General features: G+C 43.4%; 1 protein-coding gene across 2 annotated transcripts in view; it reads left to right on the top strand.

Moving 5' to 3' along the window:
• The window catches only part of C2CD2 (C2 calcium dependent domain containing 2), a 40,843-nt gene that overhangs the window by 12,077 nt on the left and 5,979 nt on the right, over nt 1–22,787 (top strand). For both annotated transcript variants that reach the window (XM_058799946.1, XM_058799947.1), the window contains 9 exons: nt 2,237–2,359; nt 2,631–2,757; nt 7,112–7,220; nt 9,200–9,261; nt 10,900–11,039; nt 13,332–13,503; nt 14,268–14,381; nt 16,833–16,960; nt 18,134–18,446. In XM_058799946.1, the coding sequence (XP_058655929.1) occupies nt 2,237–2,359; nt 2,631–2,757; nt 7,112–7,220; nt 9,200–9,261; nt 10,900–11,039; nt 13,332–13,503; nt 14,268–14,381; nt 16,833–16,960; nt 18,134–18,446 (1,288 nt within the window). The remainder of the gene's footprint in view (nt 1–2,236; nt 2,360–2,630; nt 2,758–7,111; nt 7,221–9,199; nt 9,262–10,899; nt 11,040–13,331; nt 13,504–14,267; nt 14,382–16,832; nt 16,961–18,133; nt 18,447–22,787) is intronic.

Here is a 22,787-nt window from a genome sequence, read left to right on the forward strand (position 1 = left end):
TAATTTATTACCACAGCTTTTGTCTATAAAAATGTGAAACTCATAACTAAAGCCAGACAAGCCTTTTGAAGTGTGTTTTAATATAGGATTTACCATGCACACATAGCATGTAAATGACCTTCATATGCTGGGGTGGCATGTTGATTATCCACATTTGAGCAGTCATTAACTATTAAACCCTTCCTGACAAACCCAGATGACTCTGGTGCAGTCACTGGGCTTCACAACCAGCTTTGCAGAGTTGCACCTGTTCTGCTTTGCCTGCATGTTTGGAATGTGCCTGTTAAGCCCTTTATTCATTAGAGGGTTTTATTTTCACTTTTGAAGTTTGTGTCAGCACTTATGGAAGAGGAGAGGCAATAAACAAAGGGCTAAAACCTGTGAGCAAGGAGCAACTCCTAAACTTCAATGTCAGCTTTTGTGTCTTGTTTTCTTCCTCTTTCAGAAGCAATGCTGTGTGTACAAATAAATACCTCTAATTACTTGTGATTATCTGCACAGTGGTTTTGACATCACCCAAGCTGGGTGTAATAACCCATTTTCTCTTGGTAATGGCTGGGTGAACCTGAGTGGTGTTGGGCAACCTGGCTGACTGGTAGGGTTTGGATTTACACAATTTACATCATGTGCTGATGTGCCCCAGGCTGGCTGTGCTGTACACCCCTAGCCCAAGTCAAACCAAAGTGAAACCTGTTGTCTTTATCATTTTGAGGTGGCAGTTAAGCCATTATGGTTTGTCTTGTCAAGGGAGTTGTGGTGGAGAGTAACTTTCCAAAAAAAGGATGGCTAAAAATAAGAGCTGACAGGAGGCTCTTTAATCAATCTCCTTTCCAAATAACTATGGAAACAACAGCAAATACCTATGAGCAGAAGTCCAGTGACTGAGGTTGCTGTTGTTACTGTTAAATAACAGATGTCACATTAGGCTGATGGCAAAGCACATGAGGTAACTGGGATTTTACAATTTAGGTAAGAGCAGGGGAGGGAAATTACCTCCAAAACAATGAAGACTAACCATAATTTATCTGCTTATTTAAGTAATGAAATTGCTGTTACTAAGGCTTTAAAAAGCCTAATTTACTGTGATCTTTATTCAAGTGAATGAGTATTATCTGTTTCCAGAGTATTATCTGTTTCCTTGGTGGTTATTTGAGGGCACGTGGTGTAAATGCAGCAGATTTTTGTGGAACTAGCCAATGCTGTTGTATGTTTTGAACATGTCATCAAAGGCCAGTTAGGTAAGAAGGCAGTACAACAGGATTTATGAATGTTTCTGTAACACCTGGGTAGCTGTCAATCTCTTTGACATGTCATGCAAACTGCACATCAGTGAATGTGGTGTTGTGGTATCAGATGGATGGGTGCTCTGTTTTTAGGTCAGATCTTGGTCTCCTACTTCATTATTTCCTTTAGAAAAGAAACCTCTGTGAGATTTCAGAGCTGGTGGGTTTCAGACTGTCCTTTCTGGGACAGCTTGATTTAAAAATCTGTGCCCTGTAGGTACCTGAGCAGACAAAAATTCCTGAGGAGCCTGCTGTGGAAAGCAGGCATTCTCCAGGAGCACAAGGAGGGCAGGGGCACTTCAGTCTCTTCATACACCTTAGAATTAATCATGTGAAGCTACATGTGTGTGCACAAACTCTCTGGTGTGTTCTGACCCCTCAGAGATTGTGGTGCTAAGCACAGATGGCTGTGAGATTTTTTATGGGCAAACTACAACTCAGAGCAGCACAACTCTGTCCATACACTGCACTTTCCAGCAAGGTTGAAGACCTCCAGGAGATGCTATAATTTTTTTTTCAGTGCAGCACAGGATTAGTTTCTTCTCAGCTGCTGCAAGCTGGCATAACTCCCATTAAATCAGTGGAACGGTGCAGATCTGCTTATCTGATGACCTGATCTGCTCTCTCAGGGAGTACAGAGCAGTGGAATCTTTAAAACACCATCATAAGATAAAAACTGTTAAAGAAACTCCTGGTTTTGTGGCTAACAGCTGTGTCTTCCTAACTCTCAGAACAGCATGAGTTTTTCAGTGTTTAATTCTTTAATGCATAATGGAGAAATTTTAAGTAATTCTTTGCATGATCTGTTGTTAAATTCTGTTGTTGGCAACAGAAACCATGTCTCTCTCTGACAGAGCTAATGTTGGGTGGTTTTGATGGTATAGATATATACCAAATTAATTTTTGCCTCAACTTCTGAGTTTTGAGAAGCCTGGTTGTTTGTTTCCTCCTAGGGGCAGACAGCAGGGACATGTGCAATATCTGAAACACTCAGAGATGTCTTGAAGAACCTCTTCAGCTCAGCTTCTCCATCTGTAGAGCTGAGTGTGAGGCCTGCAGACACAAAGGAGGTTCAGGTAAGGCTCATTCCTTCCAAAATCTTTTGAGAAGTGTCCTTCATGCTTTTATTACATATTCATGACTCACAAATGAGTAAGTTTAACAGTGTTCAGTGACGAGAACTGGGACACATGTTTAGAACAGCACAGCCCATGGCAGTGGAGGCTTTGTGGTCCCACCTCCCTTGTGGCTTTGTTGGTGTTCCAGCCCTGCTTCCCTGTGCCAGCATGGCACCAGGCTTTGGTGCTGGTACATGCACAGTGCCCTTGTCCTGGTTGCCTTTTGCAGAATGTCCAGAACACACTGAGCCTTGTCCCTCAGGGCACCAGTCCTCCCAAGCCTCCGAGGGCTCACGAGCTGAAGCTGCTGCTGAGGAACATCGCGCTGGAGCCCCCGAGCGACCTCCGTGCTGCAGGTACTGCACCCCAGGGCTGCTGCTGCTCCTCAGGCTGGCTGGGCTGGCTGTTCTTACTCTTATAGATGGGTAATGAGAGGATTTGGTCTCACAATTTAAAGATAACTGTTGTGTGAATATTAAGAAAAGCTTTAGTGATGTATGGTTATGTTGTGGTTTAGGTGTCCTCTGTTCTCCCCATATACCCTTTCCCCCCCTGTATTGTTGCCATCAGACTGTTGTGTGAGTATTAATGAAAGCTTTAGTGATGCATAGTTATGTTATTGTGGTTTAGATGTCCTCTGTTCTCCCCACAGTTCCCTTTCCCCCTGTATTGTTGCCATCACACAGCCTGGGCTGTCCAGGACAGGTACAAAGAAGCTGCACAGGTGTCCCTTGCATGGGGCAGCTGGGAATGGAAAAGCTTGGGGGTGCTCAGGGGGTGAGCATGGCAACAGCTGAGCTCCAATCCAGTGACAGGAAAGCAGTTTGCACTGATAAATGGCACAGAAGAGCTGAGTGACAGACTTTGGGAGGGGCCAGGGCTGGCTGATGCAGCCCCCAGGGGTATAAAAGCCTGAGCATCCATCTTGAAGATGAACTGGGGATGTGGAGTGCATGAGGGGCAGTTCCCAGCACTGCAGCTTTTTCCTTATGTAGTCCTTTGTTGTATTTTTGTTAAGGTTTAATAAACATTTTTAAATTTTCAAAGTGAGCAATTGTTTCTCACATTACTTTCCTTTCAGCTGAGATAAGGAAGTTCTGGTTTACAGCCTGCTCTCAAAAGAAGGTGTAAGAAATTGCTGTATTTTGAGAAATAGACTTCATAGGATCACAGAATGGTTTGGGTTGGAAGGGACCTTAAAGCTCATTCATTCCACCCCTGCCATGGATGGGGACACTTCCACTGTCCCAGCTTGCTCAAAGCCCATCCAGCCTGGCCTTGAGCGTTCCCAGGGATGGGGCAGCCACAGCTTCTCTGGGCAACCTGTGCCAATGCTGACTTAATGTATATTTTAGTTTATTGGAGTATTAAACATCTTGTTCTTCTTGTACAAATCCATCATTGCTGAAAACAGATTGAAATGACCACATGTATAAAGCTGGCTGATTATTTTCTGGCTTTTAGTTTTAATTTCTAAAAGTTCTCACTTTGGCTGTTCCCAAGATGAGGGGCTCAAATCCAACTCTCCATTAGCTGCTGGCAATGACATTGGCTTGATTCAATATTACTTTACTTTTCTTTATTTTAGAGTGATTTGCAGATATATCTCAAACTCTCCTGTATTAGAAACTCCTGAAAGGTATTTTTTTTGTTGTCAGGGACATTTTCCCCTGATGAAGTACAGATAAAGGAAGAAGGTGCCTCTTGCAAGTGGAGAATGAAGCCAAAAAAGAGGTCACTGCCTAATCCTAGTGGAGTTAGTGTTGGGTTTGGAATGCAGCACCAGGCCTGTCTTGCAAGGCTCAGACTTCTCCAAGTGCAGATTGAGGCACAGCTCAGATTCTCTCAGCAGAAATGCAGATCAGAGGCCCTGTTGTTTATGGCCACTAAACAATTCTGTAACAGGATTTTTAATGGAAGCTTGTGGCTGCTAAATTGGGCAAGGCAGTATTTTAGATAAATACATCCTGCTTGCTGTTCTTTTTTTCAGTTAGAGGTAATAGTTTTCTGCCCTAGAGTCATGTGTAATGCTGCTTTGCTCATCCTGGTTGGAAGTGATCCCCTTAAAAATCTCTGCAGAGCTTTTTTTTTTTTTCAAAAAACCAATTTATTTTTAAGCACTTCTGGAACTCTTGGCTGTGAAATATCCTTTATCAATAAAATATGCTGGCAACTGCAGCCCAGTCAAGTGGAAAGTGTCCCAGCCCACAGCAGGGGCTTTGGAATGAAATGATCTTTAAGGTCCCTTCCAAGCCAAACCATTTATGATTTATTATTACTCTACAATTTTGTAGTGCAGACTAAACTTTCCAAAAGATTGTGTCATTTTGCCTCTCTTTGCAAGTCATGAGATGAGATGAGATGACATGAGATATCTTTGTGCATAGAACAGGAGATTCACCTTCTGAAAATCCCTGCACCTTCCCCAAAAACAAGAGGATAAAGAGACAATTCATGTGCTGTGCTCTGGGAACACAGCTGTTGGGAGGCAAAATCCCATTTGCCATTCTAACAGGAGATAGAGGGAATTTTGCTGGTTCCCCAGCAGCTCCTGGAGTGTAAATATTTGGAGCTGAGGATGAGAAATAAAGCTTCATAATGGGGTTTAACTGGTACCCTGGAAATCCAGTGGGAATCCTGCACAGCTGGGAAGGTGCTGGCTTCTGGACATAACTGGCTGACTTTTAATTAATATTCCCTAACAATAATGAATTCTCCTGTTGGAACCCAGGCTCCATGGGAGTGTGCAGTATTTCAGGCACAGGTACACAGGGGCTGGGGAGGGGCAGCTTGTCCATGCTGATGAAACCATGGATGATTGATGGATGCTGGCAGGGTTTGTGGGAGCTCTGGCTCTCCTGTAGATGTCATAGTGACAGGGTTTGTGGGAGCTCTGGATCTTCTGTAGATATCTTAGTGACAGGGTTTGTAGGAGCTCTGGCTCTCCTGTAGATATCTTAGTGACAGGGTTTGTGGAAGCTCTGGATCTTCTGTAGATATCTTAGTGACAGGGTTTGTAGGAGCTCTGGCTCTCCTGTAGGTATCTTAGTGACAGGGTTTGTGGGAGCTCTGGCTCTCCTGTAGATATCTTAGTGACAGGGTTTGTGGGAGCTCTGGATCTCCTGTAGATATCTTAGTGACAGGGTTTGTGGGAGCTCTGGATCTCCTGTAGATATGTCAGTTCAGCTGGTGAATATCCAGTAGCAGAACTGGTCTCTGCTTATGGGCTGTGTCTGTTTTTATCTCCTTAGTTTGTGTATGTAAACAAAGGTCACAAAGATTTTGTGCTGCATGTTCTCCAGGGAATAACTAAGGGCAAAAGTGATTTCTGCTGGTGAGAAAAAAGCAGTAAATTGTTTACAGCAGGGCAGAAGAGCTGCAATACCCTGTTGGGTACGGTTGGTTCGTGGTTCAGGTGTAGTTCCAGGGTCCCTGCCCTGGGCTGGGGACGTGGCAGCAGGACCAAGCCCAGAGATAATTGTAGTCCAGACTGCTTCACTCATCCTGGTTGGAAGTGATCCCCCTAAAAATCTCCGCAGAGCTTTTTTTTTTTTTTTTTTTAAAAAAAAACAACTTTATTTTTAAAGCACTTCTGGAACTCTGCTTCTGGGGGAGCAGAAAGCAGCCCAGGTCCCTGAGCTCAGGCTCAGCCCCTGTGAAAGCAGCTCAGCCGCTTACCCTGGGCTCAGCTTGGATCCCAAATAAGCTGTGTGTGTGTACACAGTGCTTTGTCTCTAATCACCTTGCCAGGCCCAGGCTGCCTCTGTGCCTGAGACAGGGCTGATACACAGCCCCAAAGCATCCCCAGAGAGCAACTGAGAGCTGCTCATAGCAAACACAAACCCAGATTCTTCTGGAGAACCGGGGGCAGCAGCTTTTGTTTGCTTTGCACACAGTCAGGACTGAGCTTTTGTTGCTTTCCTTAATGTGTTGGAAGTCTGGCTTTAAATTATTTCTGATGCTGTCAGAGTCGTATTAAAGAGACTGTTATAAGAGGAACACATCAGGGAAACTATTTCCCCTTGGAGCCGAAGTAGAACTACTCTTAATATGCCAATTTGCAACGCTATCAAATTCCGAGATCAAGGCACAGATAAGGTTGCAGCAGTGCTTTAAAACCTGTTAAAAACCACAGTGCGCACACCGCTGTGAATTAGCACTGCTGTCGCCAGTCACTTGCCAGCAGAAAAAGCTTATTTTCCTCTCCAGATAAACCACTGTGAGTGTGACCAGGGGGAACTTAGAAAACTTCTGTTTTTTTTAAAGCAGCTTGTAAACAACTCTACTCCCTCCCCACCTCACACCCACAACATCACCTGCTCACTCTTTGTCTCCCCATCTTTTTGCATCGTTTCATGCCTGCATTTTGTTGCTTCATGGCAGGATTTAAATCGGGCAGTCATGTTTCACAGTGTGTAGGGTAGTTCATAGGACAACAGTGATGCAATAGTGACCTTTGCCATGAATATCCTCGGTGTACAAGCCAAGGGAAGGCATTTTTCCTGTGGGAGGGTGAGAAAAAGTCTGCAAAAGTCTGTTCAAAAATGCAGTGTGCAAGGAAAAGGGGTTTCTTTGCAGTAAGTGGCCTCTTGGTGATAGAGCATTAATAACTGATTAATAACTGATTAATAACTGTTTTATTAATATTAATATATTAATATTATTGTTTTATTATTTATTATTAATAACTGATTTTTCTTCCCCTTACAGGCAGCACAAACCTTGTGTGTATAGTTCAGTTGAATGACCCTATGCAGAAGTTTTCCAGCTCTGTAGCCAAAAATGCTGCACATCCCTTTTGGAAGGAAGAGTTTATCTTGTAAGTAACTTACCTACTGAGAATACTTTTACACTAAAGCACCTTTTTTTTTTCCTTGAACTGTGTGAGAGAAGAGTGGCATTTTGAAATAGGTCCATTCTTGGACTTTGTCTGTGTGGCCTCAGAGAAATCTGGAGCTGGTGGGGACTTGAGGATCTCTAATTACCCTCTGCATGGAAATGAGATACAGGTTTGTAGGTGTTCCATGGTAGAGACATGATTCTAGTAGATGACAGCAGTCACAGGCATAATAAATCACCTCATGCTTTCCTACAGTGCCAGAAAAGAAGTGTTAGCACTTCTTAGGTAGCAAGGTATAGCAAGGTTTTGCTAGGTTTTGTTAGCAAGGTTTTGAAGTCACTTTACTGTGAAAACTGCATTTGAGGGAATCTAATGTCTCTCCATTCCCTCCCCTGAGTGAAAAAAGCAAATGTGTAAAAACATCTAAAAGAATGGTGGCCATGACTAAAAAGGGAGTGTAAAACTTAACTAGATTTTCTTTCTCCTGTAAAACAAAACAAGGGACTTTCAGGCAGCCTACACAGTTTTCTGTGATTCACACAGCTGCTGTAAATAAGGCCAGAAGTGAGCAGTTCTAAAACTATTTTTATTTTCACTTTCTAACAGCAGAGCAAAAATGGCTTCTGAGGTGCATGGGTTTAGGAAAGCAGGGACTCACTGATAAACTTTGTTTTCTGAAGTATCACAAAGTGCTTCAGCCAGTGGCTCTGTGATTCACTTCAGCTATCTGTTGGTGGAACAGCACCCATGCTCAGGCTTGCAGAGCACACAAGTTCCCAGCAGTTTGGGACAGGAAGTTTGTAAGAATAATACCCTTTTCCAGCTGAAAGGGCTGGGAGAGGGCAGGCAGGACGTGATTAACTTGACAGGAATTTGGCCTTGACACCAGGAATAATGCTGAGGCTTCCACACTGCTTTTCAGAAGTGCATGAGGTAAGCTTGGGGGCTTTTACAGATAAATGATTAGGATTTTGGCAGGGGTTTTTGAACTTCTTTCAAGTTCCCACACACAAACCTCTGCGTTTTTCTTTCTTCAGAGCCAAAAATATCCTCCACTCTGAGCACCACAGTACTGACCCCCATGTCAGACTCTGCTTTAGCTTCATGGCAAAGCAGCAATAGGGACATCAAGGTGTTCCTCTCCAAGTTTTGGGGTGCAGGAAGAGTGGGAGTGGCAGGAAAAAACTTCAAATCTGCTGCACAGATGATGTACCACAGCATCTAATGGAGGTGGGGTGTCTGCAGCCAGGATCACACCATGCTGAAAGGGGGACATGGCACAATGAAATACATGTTTGCATGCCCTGAGGGGTTTTGGCAGAATGCCTGCTGAGGAGGGTGTAAAATAAAGTTTTACTGCAGGGTTCCTCAGCAGGCACCCAGTTTGCTCCACTGTGTCAGTCAGAGGAAAGGTTTTGTATCTGTTGTCTCGTCCATCTTAGGAAGTACCAGATGTGTAATTCTGAGAATAGTTCACCTGGGTTTTGTCACACAGAAACTCCTCTTGTTGGCTTGCAGCATCCTTGAGTCATGTTTTGGAAAAGTGGTACAGACTCTTCTCATTTAAAGCTGTAACTACTTTTGTTTTCTTGCATCTGTCCTGTTTTTGCAGGGATGTTGGTTGAGTCTCTTCCAGCATCTTGACTCACAAATTTGATCCTGCCAGGAGAAACAAAACTTTTTGGTGTTGTGGTGTAGCAGTCAGACTAGGAACCATCTTCAGCTCCTGGGGAGAAGAAAATCCTCTGAAATTCAATAAATTTAACCTGTGCAAAAGTGGGAGAGTGACCCAGGCTGTGTTTTTTTACTGAGATCCCCTCAGTCACTGTTACCCACCTGCAAGGTGCAGTGTTTGGCTTGGAGAGGGCTGAGAAAAGCTGGGGAAAGGGGAAAATCTACATGGGTAGGAAAATCTGCTTGGGCTGCAAAGACCTAACGTGGTTTTGTTTCCTTCACAGTGAACTAAGTGCCAAATCAAAAGCATTGCAACTGCAGATAGTAGAAGATGGAAAGTTGGATAGTAAGTATTTTAAGGCTGAGTTATTTTGCATGGTCAGCCTGTGAGCTTTGCTGAGTGTTGACAGAAGCCCCCTTTTATTTCTGGATCAGCACAGAAACTGTGAGATCCATCAGAAATCATGAGTGGAAGGAAAATACACTGACCAGGTGCCTGGGTTAAGGTTACAGAGAATCTTTGAGTTTCTTTGTAGATTGTCAACATACCGAGTCTTCCAGGTGCTGATATCCTGTATTTTTCCATCTTTTCAACATGTAACAGATCCACTGTGAACCTTTTTGGTTTCAAATTAAGCTTTTGAGTTCTTTCTGTGGCTGAAGGGGTTAATTGTAAATCCTTCCTTTTTAAGTCCTAGAGACTCCCTAAGAATTCATGTGTGAAAATCACAATCAGGTGTAAAACACTCCACTTCTGATTATATTTATATATGATTATATTATATTATTATTATTTATATTTTTATATATTTATTATATTTATTTGGATTAAATATAAAACATGGGAGGATCAAACATTTTTACAGCTCAATTCTGTTGTTTCAGAATTATTTATAATAATCTACATATACAAAGTTGTGCAATACCTTGCTTATGATATGTGATTATTGGAGGTATTGGAAAGTCAAAAGCTTAAAAAAATTTCTGATGTGGATACTACTTTTTATTGTTAAAAGAATATGTATGTGGAGTCAGCAAACTTATGTTTTTCTTGGACAAAATGTAGTCTTGACTGTACCTAAGCATCTTTTGTCTTTCAAACAACACCAGAAATGTTCTGCATCCTTACTTTCAGCCTGATTTCCTGAAGAAAAAGGTCCCCGTGGATTGCACTGACAATTCTCTTCCTCCCCCTCTGTCCCTCCATACCTGCTGAGCTTTTCTTCTCCAAAAAGTTTAAATAGAAGACTCATTAATGAGCAAGGTGCTGAGTTATATTGATATAATGTAAATCCTTTCTTGTATAATACAGGTATAGACAAGAGTTTATTACACCTGTTCAAATTGTGTTTGAGAAAATAATTTAATACAAATTCTCAGCACATGTTCTGTGGTAACCTGACCCCAAAAGGCCAGTGAAGTGTAGGAATTCTTTGTTTTTAAATATTCTGCTTTGCACAGAAAACTAGGATTTCATCTCTTAAATCATTAGTACCTTTGCTAATAATTTGTCCTTATCTAGTGGAGCTGATAAAGTCATGGGAGGAGCAAGAGAATTGCTGAAGTTTTATTAAAGTTCAAATTAAACACTGTTGTTGTGATGCACCAGTTAACCAGGAATCCAGATTGCCCTCTGAAGTGAAAGATGCAGAAACTGGTTATGGAGATTGTCCAAGAACCTAATAGTTGTTTCCTTTTTTCCCCTAGATATTCTGCATATAAAGGGAAAAATAATGGCCAGAAACAACAGTAAATAAGTAACATTTCATGGTTCCATTCTTCCCTGTTGCAGAGTATTAGACCAGGCTGAGGAATAGTCATAAAATGGTAAAAAAAGCTGTAAAATGCCACTTCTCTGTCCCATGGTGCGGAACCAATTACTGCGATTTTTTGCCTGAATTTTTCTCCTCCCTTCCCATATTCTCTCCCTTACCCATCCTGGCAGCTTTGCTGTGGGCTGACCTTGCTGGTTGTGTTCTTGCAGGTCCTTTATCCGGGCAGGTGACTGTCCCTCTGGACCTGTTCAGGAAGCAGCCCTGTGGCCAGCACAGCTTTGCCCTGAGCAGAGGGGCCGGGGAGAGCAGCTCAGAGCCAGGGCCCTGGCTGGGCTCCATCACTGCAGAGGTACTGCTGGGCTTGGGGGGCACCTGTTCCTTCAGGAACTGCTTGGGAATGCTCACACACAGCTTGGACAGGAGCACTCTCTGCTGGGTTAGGAGCTGGCTGCATGGCCAGGCCCAGAGAGGGGTGGTGAATGGTGCTGCATGCAGCTGGGGCCAGTCACCAGGGGTGTCCCTCAGGGCTCTGTACTGGGACCAGTTCTACTTATTTTTATAGACGACATGGATGAGTGCATCAAGTCCTTCATTAGTAAATTTGCAGATGACACTCAGCTGGGAGCTTGTGTTGATCTATTGGAAGGGAAGGAGGGCTCTGCAGAGAGACTTAGATTGGTTGGATGGATGGGCAGAGTCCAACAGCATGAAGTTTAATAAGTCTAAGTGCTGAGTTCTACATTTTGGCCGGAAAAATCCCCTACAACCTTACAAGCTGGGGGCAGTGTGGCTGGACAGTGTTCAGGCAGAAAGGGATCTGGGGGTGCCGTGGTGGTGTTCACAGGGATCCCAGGATGAGGGAAGAGATGAGAATCTTGGCTCTATGAGAATCTTGGCTCTATGTTTCAGAAGGCTGATTTATTATTTTATGATATATATTATGAAAGAATAGAGAAAACATTCATTAGAAGGCCAGCAAGGAATAGAAAGGAATGGAATGATAATAAAATCTTGTGACTGACCAGAGAGTCTGAGACAGCTGGACTGTGATTGGCCATTAATTAGAAACAACCACATGAGACCAATCACAGATGCACCTGTTGCATTCCACAGCAGCAGATAATCATTGTTTACATTTTGTTCCTGAGGCCTCTCAGCTTCTCAGGAGAAAAAACCCTAGGGAAAGGATTTTTCATAAAACATGTCTGTGACAGGATGCTGGTCGACAGCCAGCTGAACATGAGCCAGCAGTGTGCCTTGGTGGCCAAGAAGGCCAATGGCATCCTGGCCTGCATTGGGAACTGTGTGGCCAGCAGGAGCTGGGAGCTCATCCTTCCCCTGCACTCGGCACTGGTGAGACCACACCTCAAGTGCTGTGTCCAGTTCTGGCCCCTCAGTTTGGGAAGGATTTCCAGATGCTTGAGCATGTCCGGAGGAGGCAACAAGGCTGGTGAGGGGCTGGGAACACAAGCCCCGTGAGGAACGTTTGAAGGAGCTGGGGCTGTTTAGGCTGGAGAAGAGGAGGCTCAGAGGTGACCTTGTTGCTGCCTACACCTTCCTGAAGGGAGGCTGCAGACAGGTGGGGTCTCTTCCACCGGGCAGCACTGACAGAACCAAAGGACACAGTCTCAATCTATGTCAGGGAAGGGATAGGTTGGATATTAGGAAAAAGTTTTCACCAAAAGAATAATAAAGTACTGGAATGCTCTTCCCAGGGAGGGGTAGAATCACCATCTCTGGATGTGTTTAAAAAAAGCCTGGCCATGGCACTTGGTGCTATGGTCTGGTTGAGGTGATAGGGCATAGCTTGGACTCGATGATCTCAGAGGTCTCTTCCAACCTCACTATTCTGTGATTCTGTGATCTCGTGCTTGGGCTTGTGGCTGAGTCAGAGCAGCCTGTTCTGATTGCAGGGTGTTTGTGTCTTAAGGGATTTTGGAAGGAATTTTGAATGATTTAGAGACAGGACCTCTGAGTTGTTTTAGATGATGGGGTTTATTTTTCTTATCTTCTACATAGACAGGAAGGGTGAGTTTGGATCACATCTTTACTGCATGTTTCAGAAGGTCACAAGACCCCTAGTTACAAAATAAAATAAATAAAAAGTTACAGAATAAAATAAATCATTTTAAGGGTTTATTGACCAATAAAAAAAACACTGCCAACAAGGATATTTATGCATTTGACACAATCCTTAAATATTTAGTCTTATGGACCCATGCTACAGTGTAAGCTTTCTTAACTAATCATGTTATGACACACAAACCTACAGTGCTACATTCTAAACTTCTTATTTGCCTTTGTAACTACTTTTAATTTTTTCTATATCTTAAATTCTAAAACTCTAAACTTTCCTCAATTTAACATAATGTGTCTCCACTTTAAACCATAAATCCACATTCTCACTTCTAGCACTGAAATTTTGAAGCCTTTTCCAAGGTCTCAGATCAAATCCTGTGTTTAATTCTAAGCTTTGGCTTCCAGGCCCAAAGTTCTGAGAGCTCCCTGCATTTCAGATTCCAACAGTGTCTTATTGAAGGAATTAACTCTTGAATTTGGCTCAGCAAAACCTAAAAGGAGTACCAGAAATAGAGTTCTTCTTGCCTGACTGTGCTTCTGAGGTGTTTTTTTGTCTCCTCAGTTCTCTTTTATAGAGCCCAGTGAAGTGAAGGCCAGGCAGGTGTCCTCTCCAGTGCTGGCCACCAAGATCGAGAAGGACCGCACTGTGATGCCCTGTGGCACTGTGGTCACCACTGTCACTGCTGTGAGAACCAAACCTCGCCTGGAAGGGAGATCCTCCCCCCTGAGCTCAGGTCAGCACCTCCACATCTTCCTCCATGGGCACCAGGAGGAGCACTGGGGGCTGGGGTGGCAGGGAAGCACCAATCCCAGAGCTCTGTGATGTGTTGGAGTGGGGCTGTTGTTGGTATTCTCCAGAATCAGGGTTTTAATTTTCACCAAAACTTGTTTCTTACAAGAGAAACAGTTAATATTTCTTTTAATTCACCAAATCTTCACCATGGTGTGATAATGTAGCAGGGATGGTTTTTCATGTGACAAATGTATCAGAGGTCTGCTGATAACAAACCATCCTGTGCCTTCTAACCCTGATCTGTGTTATCATCTCTGATGAAACTTGGTGTTACCTGGTGACAAAATACTTTTCAGCATGTCCTCCAAGAGCAGATTTTCCAATTTTTCTTGGGAAAATTATAAAAGTAAAACCTATTAACAGTCTTGGTGTGAAGCATCACAAAGATCTGTGTTCTTTTAAGTTATTAAAGCAAATCTTTTATTTAAGTGGGTGTTGTCTAATGTGTTACAGTAGTAGGTTTAAAAACATTCTTTCATGTTTTAAACATTTAAAAATGTTTTAAAAATTTTAAAATGTTTTAAAAAATTCTCACACTTCACTGGCCTTTTATGGTCAGGTTTACCACAGAACATGTGTTGAGAATTTCTGTTAAACAGTTTTCTCAAATATGATTTGAGCAGGCATAACTGGTGTAATAAATTCTCATTAATGCAGTAAAAAATGTCTTGACCAGTTCAAATAACCAAAAAATTTGGTCCTCAGATTCTCCTGTGAAAACTCCAGTCAAAGTAAAGGTGACTGAAAAGGATTTCATTGTTGAAGCCCTCCATTCTCATGGTGCTCCAGTCAGCAAAACTTTGTCATCTTCAGATACAGGTAATAAAAATGTTTGGGGCTGCTAAGGAGAACATTTCTCTGTTCTGCACGTGGGATTAATGTGATCCTGTTAAAATGACAGCCAGCCCATGTGGCTGCTGCCTGTCAGCACCATTGGGGTGTTTTTGTTACAAAGCTCTGTGGTTTGGGCTATGGCAGCCTTGCAGTAAAAGTCTGGTTTTAATTGGCAATTTAAATTAATGGTTTTGAATAAATAACAATGAGCTGTGGTTTGGAGAGGGGAGGAGGCTGCAGAAAAGCCAAAAGAAAGTATTTTCTCTTACTTTTGAATCAAAGATGCCTCATTTTATGAAGGCATGGGGGATGCTGCACTAAATTAAAACCTGTGACATGCACCTCTAAGTCCTCTGTGTCTGAAGAGAAGGCAAGGCTGGACTGATGTTAGGAAGACTCAATTCTCTTCCTAGCCTTGCCACTGGGTTTTTTTGGGTTTGTTGTGCCCATTTGTCCTCCTTCCTAAGTCACCTGGATACTGCTGAAATTCCTTCAGAGTGTCAGGTGACATTGACAATAATTACAAATTCACTTTGAATTGTATATAAACCTGATTTTCTCTCTGGAGATTTTACCTTTTCAGATTGCAGCTCTAAATCTTCAGCACATTTTTCAGTCCCGTGTGTGGTCACCACTGAACCTTTCAGTGGCTCTGTGGGCAGGAGCAGGGACAGATGTGACCCAGGCTGGCTGCTGGCTGCTGTGGGGTTCAGTTGGCTTTGTACAGGTCTGAGTGGGGAATGGACAACCTGGATTTGAGCTGGGCTGCTCCAGGCACAGTCAGGAGCTTTCTGAGACAGAAATGTGTTGGCCAACAAATGTGGGGAAGGGCAAGAAGCAGTAAGCATGAATAGCTGTAACAGCACTTGGATCTTTTCCCATCTCTAGAGTAAGAAATACTCTGACACCATGAGGTATTACTACATCAATTTGGGAAATGTTATGATAGTGCAAGATTTCTGAGTTGACTCTCTGAAGTGTTTGTGATATTAAAGACACAAAACACTTCCTGGAAAATCCACCTGGAGACAGCTTTTTCCATATTGTTATGGACAATGTTTTTATTGGGAGTGCAGGGGGATTTCTGTGAAGTGTTTATACAGGATTGCAAGAAGAATTACTCATTCAAACAAAAGCCAAATGAAAGAAATACAAAGGAGCTTTTGGGTATGGCAGTAACTTAGGTAAAAGTTATTACAAACATTATGGCAAAATAGCAGCAAGCACCCTGGAAAAGATGCTGTGTCCGTGCCATGGTTCTGAGTGATGGCAATAATAAGAATTAATGCAGGGGCTGAGGAGATAGAAAAAATCAAGGTTTGGGATGATTGTGCAGAGATGCACACATATTCTTAATTCTAGGCCTCATCTTTTCTTACATTACTGTCACAGTAACAAAAGGCGCTGCTCAATTTAGTTACCACTGGTGCTATTCCTTCCTCTATTCTTTTTGTTGTTGTTAAAACTCTTGCCAGAAAAGTCCACCTCAGGCAATTAAACATGGGGATTTTTGTCTTGTTGACTTCCTTAGCCTTGTTTGTTCCTGAGCTTGATGAATTTCATTAATGTGTATTTGTGTCCTAGATGCCAGAAGGGGCCATGCTTAAAAATAAACTTGTGTTTGTCAGTAAAGAGCATTTTATACAGAAGATTTTATATTCCTGTGCAGTGGTTGGAGGGGAAAAGGGAGTGCACTTTACAGGATTTGGAGGCAGCTACTTTGCCTTCCCCACCCTATCACAGTGCCATAGCAAAAATGGAAATGCTGAGCAGGGAATCTGGAAAAGCAGCAAAATACCAAAAAAGCTACCTGAGGAAATAGCATCATGTGCCAGCCTTGTACCATGTTAGAACTATGGTTCTTCATGACTGGGATAATTCATGATGTCCCTACTGTCACCACAGGGCAGCAGTGCATTGAAATAATGGGGTGCTTTGTCCAGGCTTCCAGAACCTCCTTTGTTCTCATGGAAAGGGTCTGTAAATGCCATTTTGGTACCTTTTCTCTAAAAATGGGTGACAGGAGGGAAAGAATCTGGAAAAGCAGCAAAATAACCAAAAAGTTACCTGAAGAAATAGCATCATGTGCCAGCCTTGCACCATGTTAGAACTGTGGTTCTTCATGACTGGGCTAATTGATGATGTCCCTACTGTCACCACAGGGCAGCAGTGCATTGAAATAATGGGGTGCTTTGTCCAGGCTTCCAGAACCTCCTTTGTTCTCATGGAAGGGGTTTGTAAATGCCATTTTGGTAACTTTTCTCCAAAAATGGGTGACAGGAGGGAAGGAACAGCACCAACTTGCTGCGTGTTGAATTGGCAAGGTTCTGGTGTTGATGCCATTTCTGTGAATTTTAAATGAAGGACAAGCTCTGGCTGTGTCTGCTCTGTTTTTCCCTGTTTCCTTGCCCCTCTGAAGTGCTCCTTTCTTTGCAGAGCTGCTGGTACTGAACGGCACCGACCCCGTGGCAGAGGCGGCCATTCGGCAGCTGAGCCAGTCTGCCAAGCAGAAGCTGAAGTCCCCTCGGAAGAAAAGCACCATTATCATATCAGGGGTGTCCAAGGTAGAGCAGAAAACACACTTAGAGTTCATGTTTAGCTCTGGAAAGCCCTTTCTGCACTGACTGCAGTGCTAACAGGGCTTCTGTGTCCCTGCAGGGTCCAGTTCTGTGTGCCAGGTTATTTCTGTGCCTGTTTCAAGCTCAGCCAGATCAGGGTGTTGGGTGCTGATGGTTAGATTGGACAGCCTGACTAAAATGTACTCTGTCCTTGGATAGGAGTGGTGTTGGGGGTTTGGGGAATCAATTTAGGTGAGAAGAGATACATATAAAATATGTATATAAAACAAGAATGTATTGTAAGAAGACAAAGCTGATTTCATATTAAAGGTAAGAGCTGGAACAGGCACACAGGTAACCAGGGATGTTTTCACTCTAAATGCCAAGTCTAGCCTATGAATGTAAGGAAATACACACACACACACACATATATATACATATATAAATAAATAGCACTTTAATACACATTAATACTGTACTACAGAGATTTTCAGCAATCCAGTGCCAATCTGGAGCCACATGTTATATAATGTATATATATTATATTTTATATACATAAAATATATAAATATATCTATTATATATAATAGTATATGTATATATATATATGTATATGTATATAAGCATCGTTTTGGGCCTGTTTTAAAGTACAATAATTTAGATATTCAGCCTCATGTTTTATAATCTTTATATTCTGTGTTTCACTCATGTAGGGAAGATGCACTGAAAAAGTGGGGAAGTTTTTTATACTTTATTTCAAAGCTGTTAAAACAGCTCTGAAAAATCTCTGGTTCTCTGGTCTCTGTTCCAGAGGGAGAGCAAACAATGAGACAAGATGAAATGCTTTGATGTTAATTTTCTTAGAAGGACCAAAAGAAATGCTGACACCTCATTACAGCAGCACCTGTGGGGGAGTCCTGTTATTTGTAGTGGGGCCAGAGATGGGTAGAAGGCATTTCCTTAATTGATTTTTTCACTCATTTGGACTTTGCAACATGATTAAAACTTTGCTAAATGCCCCTCTCCTTTAGTAGAGCTAAGGAAGCTTCAGGTGGCTTGCTGGTGATCCTGAGCAATAAAAACACAAGTGTAAAGAGTTAAAATAACTCTTGCAGGGAGGTTTGTTTTTCTTCAGCAGGATGACTCGTGTCAGTGTTGTCTCTTATTTCCACTGGGCAGACCTCTTTATCTCAGGACAGTGAAGCTTCACTGATGATGGACTATGCTGCAGCCATGGACAGCTCCTGCAGGGAAGCAGATCCACCCACTGTGGAGGAAAATGTTGCAAAAATCACCTCTGACAAAAAGCAGTCACTGGATGCTTCAGAAAGAGTCCCTGGCACCCACCCACAGCAAAGCACCCCCAAGACCTGGGGTTTGGAGAATGGCAGCCAGCAGTGGGACACCAGCACACTCTTAGACCAGACCTCTGAAGAAATATCTGGGAGCTCATTAAGTGTTTCAGAAACTGGGAGCATGAAAAAATCTAAAGGTACATGATCCTCACTTCCACTTCAGTGACTGCTTTCTCTGTGTAATTGCCTGCAGTAATTCATCCTTTCTTACTGATTTTTTTTGTCCTTCAAACTCTTTGTGATTGTGGTGTTGGTTGAAGTTGTTTTACTTGCAGCTCTCTGAGGCAGCTCAGGTTTTTTACCCTCCCCTCCATGAGGAAACAGCTCACCCTTAGAAGCTGGCAGCTCATTACACCCAACTCAGTTCTTTGGGAGAGAAATCACTAGTCACATTATCAATTCCTCAAGGAAAACTGTGTCCTTGTAACCCAGGACTTGCCCTATATTGCCTGGGTGAAGATGGCAGGGATCCACTCTTGCTTTCCAATCTATTCCTCTTCCTCTTTACCTCTCTGAGCACAAGGCTGCCCTCACTAAAGTGTGTGTTCAGGGAAACACCACAGCTGAAGAGAAACTGCCTGCTGAACAGGTTCCCCCTTTTCATTCATTTCATTGCAGATCCCCCTTTTCACTCCTTTCATTATCGATTCCCCCTTTTCACTCATTTCATTACAGATTCCCCCTTTTCACTCATTTCATTGCAGATCCCCCTTTTCACTCATTTCATTACAAATTCCCCCTTTTCACTCATTTCATTGCAGATTCCCCCTTTTCACTCATTTCATTAATGCATCACTTGCTAAAGAAAATGGAATAGAAGTTAATTTAAGAAGTAAATAAGGTATCAGATCATTTTGCTTAGGTAGTTACAAACCTGAATAGCTGCAGTTTGAAAAGGCTTTGTGTTTCCTTGGTAAATCCAGTAACCTCTGAGCACTGGTTTGTGGTAAACACAGGGGCTATTAGGAAATCCTACAAAAGGGTCAGTGCAGTGGACTGTGCCCCAAACAGGCACACAGCCTGCACCTTAAAGTTGCAAAAACCACTGTGCTTTTCACTCATACCCATCCCTCTCTGCTTTATTATTTTCTGTCCTTTCCTCGCCCAGAGATCCTGGGAAATCTCACTACAAAACCTCCCTGTCTGACTGGATTTTCACCCCCCTCACCCAAGGGCAGACACTGGAGCTCTTTGTCAGGACCCTCCCTTGGAGCTCTCTGGCCTTCCCACAGCTGGACTGCTCCACATGAGAGATCAGGAGGGAGCAGCAACAATCCCTGTCACACACATGCCCAGGCACTGGAAAGCCTTGGGAGTGTTTGGGATGAGGGGAGTGGGTTAGCTCTCAAGGGATTTGGATCATTTTGAAGCCTGGAAAACCTTAGGAAGCTGTGTGAAAAACTGCAAACCTCTGGACTCTTCTTCAGCATGTTACTCTAAAGCAAAAAAGTGGAAATCTGTATGTGAGTTGTCTAGTTTTGGGTTTCCCTGTGCAAAGAGATGAGGCTTCTAGAGATCCTTTTCAGATTCAGTATAAGTCTGCTAAAAACTGCAAAATATCTCTGAGAGAGTTGTATCATACTTGGAAAAACTTGGCTCAAATCCCTTTCATTATACACAGATGTCTTTGTGGAAGTCTTGAATCTCTGCTTTGTCACAGCTGAGTAGCTTTTATGGTGTAAGATGGGAAAACATTTCAACCCTCCTGCCTTCAGTGAGCTGTGAATAGTTCAAGGCTTCTGTTTGTCAAATGCTTTCCCTTAAAAAAAACAAACAACAAAAAAAATCCACCACAAATAAAACCGCAAATGCAACAACAAAAAACCCAAACACGGCAAAAAACCCAAACAAAACCCCTTCTGCTTTGAAAAGCCTTTTGTGTGTGTTAATGTCTTAAAGCTAGCACTTTTTTTTACTCTTGCATATTTTTGTTTGTTTGTTTTTTTACCTTTCTGACTTCCTCTCTCTTACCCATTCCCTTTTATAAACTTAAGATGACTGCTATGCCAGCCAGAATTAATTACCTACACAGTAAGTTATTTTTGTCTCTATTTTTATCCCTAAGAAAATGTAGCTTTACAATGAGACCCTCATTGTAAAAACTGAAGCAAAAATTAGTTTGACACCCATTTTCTTCTTCCCCTCTCCATTCCTTTCCTCCTTCCAAAATTACCTTCCTGTGCTCAGGTGTCTTAGCAGACCAGTCTGCTGTGACAAATCATCTTTCTGGTGGTTGTGCTGTCCAGGAGGGTCACACAGAGAGGGCAGCAAGGAAACCTTGGAGGGATGCTCTACATCAGTCAAAATCTGCTCATGTAAACCATGTGTGACCCCATAACTGGATATTCATACCAACAAAACTTATTTCAAAACCTGCTGCTTATAGATTTTTAGATTAAACTTTTCTGGCTGAATTTAGAGAGCTACCACAATCTCAGCAGGTATTTCCAAAACCACCTGTATGAAAACTCTTTTGGAAGTTGGGAAGGAATGGAAAGCCATCTCTGTTGGTATCCTTGTAGATGTGGAAGGAAATCTTCCTCCATTAGCACAAGTGAGATTCAGAAGTGATCCCACCCCCCACCAGTATTTTCAGAACACCCCCCATCAGTGCCATGAGTTCATAACAGTGCTCTTTGCTCATCTCCTGCTGCTGGGGGCAGGGCTGGCACATGGATCCTGTTGAACTGGAGGAATAAGCATGCAAACAGCACATGAACCAGCACATGAACCAGCATGGGCACTGCCAGGCTGCTGCCCTGCCTCCTGCCAGGGCTGCATGTCTGCACAGCAGCCAGAGCCCCTGCCAGGCTGCCTGCACACTGCTGGGCATGTGGCAAGCTTCCAGGCAGCAGGGGCTGAACTCCAGGGAGCTCTGGTGTCAGGGGTGCTGCTTGTGCTGAGCCTGTGCTGCCCCCAGGGAAGTGCTGCCCACAGATTTTCAGCTGCAGGGAGTTGTCCCAGGCCATTGGCACAATTTTTGGAGCATTCTTAGTCAGGTGCTGTTTCCTGTTGTAGAAAATCTGAATGGCAGAGTAGATGGGACTAAAAATCTGCTCAGGGATAAACCCTTGTGTCCTAGTGCTGCTGGGCAGAACAGCTGCCTGCTCAAGCAGGAGCTGCACAGCAGTGAGGCCTCTGCACCCCCATGCTCTGCACATCAGCAGCTGTCACTGTCCTGGGTGGAACGCTGCTGCTTTTGTGCTGCTGATCACAGCTTCAAGTGGCACTGCCTTGCCAGAAAGATCAATCAGAGGCTGATGGGAGAGCAGTCAAGATTCAAATCCACAAGGTCTGGTTGCTTTCAGCTGATTTCTGCTTCCCGTCCCATTGTGGCCTGTGAGGAGAGTCTCAGCAGCTGCCAGAAAAAAACCATGTTTGAATTTCCTCCCAGGTGCTGAGTGCTTAGCCCTTAAAGTACACAGTAATGAACCCAAGTACACGTTTATGACTGCCTTGGTGTGCACAAAGGAGCATCTGGCTGCCATGAAATACCTGTTCTGCAGCTGTCACTGTGTGCACAGTGACACAGAGGCCTTGGCAGGTCCTCAGGGGACAAACATTTAATTCTAGCTGTGGCAGTGTCCCATGGAAGAACTGCACTGTGTGTTGCTTTTTGTGTCCATTTGCAGTGGGAGGAAAAGCAGAATCAGGACCATGCCATGACAGGAATTAATAGCTGAAGTTGGAAAGGATCAGGAAACCTGATAGTGGTGCAGGGAGGGGGTGTGGAAGCCCTGCCAGGGAGGTGACTGTCCCCACTCCCAATCTGACTGCCAGAAGCTCCTGTGCTGGCTTGTCACCTGGGTCCTCCTCTGTTCAAACGAGCTCTTGCCACCTGGGACAACAGCCCTACCAATTCCATACAAAACTGATGCTATTTTAACCCACAGCTGATGTCCCAGCCAGGCTGAGTGTTGCTGGGAGCCTGGAGCAGTGTCCCTGCCAGCTGCACACCAGGCACACATGGAGAGGGAGGGTGGAATTTGGCAGAATAGCTGCAAAAACAGCCCAAGCTTGCAAAGAGAGGAGTAGTGATAGCTGCTGTTGGCAGCATGAGTCCCTGGTGAGATGACAGCTGCAATTGCCTTGGCTGCATGCTGGGTTTGACAGGGGGTCAGGGGAAGGAACATGGCAAAATAAAGCAACTTAATTTACCACAGGAGGGATTTGGGCAGACTTCTGAACCTGTTGGAAGCAGATGTAATATTATTTTTAATCTGCTTGAAGTACGTTGCTATTCCTAACAGGGTTTTAGAGCAGCAAATGCTTTGTGAGTGTTACTCTGGGTGGTGCTGCTGAATTTCTATGGAACACCTGCTGCCTGGCTTGTACACAACCACTGCACATATGTTTGCTGCCAGGTACTGCTGTCCTGCACCTCAAATTAAATTTGCTTCACGGGCTGATCTTCAACTCCTTTGATCTCTGAAACAACAAAGAGTAACATTATTTCCTCTCTTTTTCATTCTTTTAAT

The sequence above is a fragment of the Ammospiza caudacuta genome, chromosome 2 (genome assembly GCF_027887145.1).
Source record: "Ammospiza caudacuta isolate bAmmCau1 chromosome 2, bAmmCau1.pri, whole genome shotgun sequence".
NCBI lineage: Eukaryota > Metazoa > Chordata > Aves > Passeriformes > Passerellidae > Ammospiza > Ammospiza caudacuta.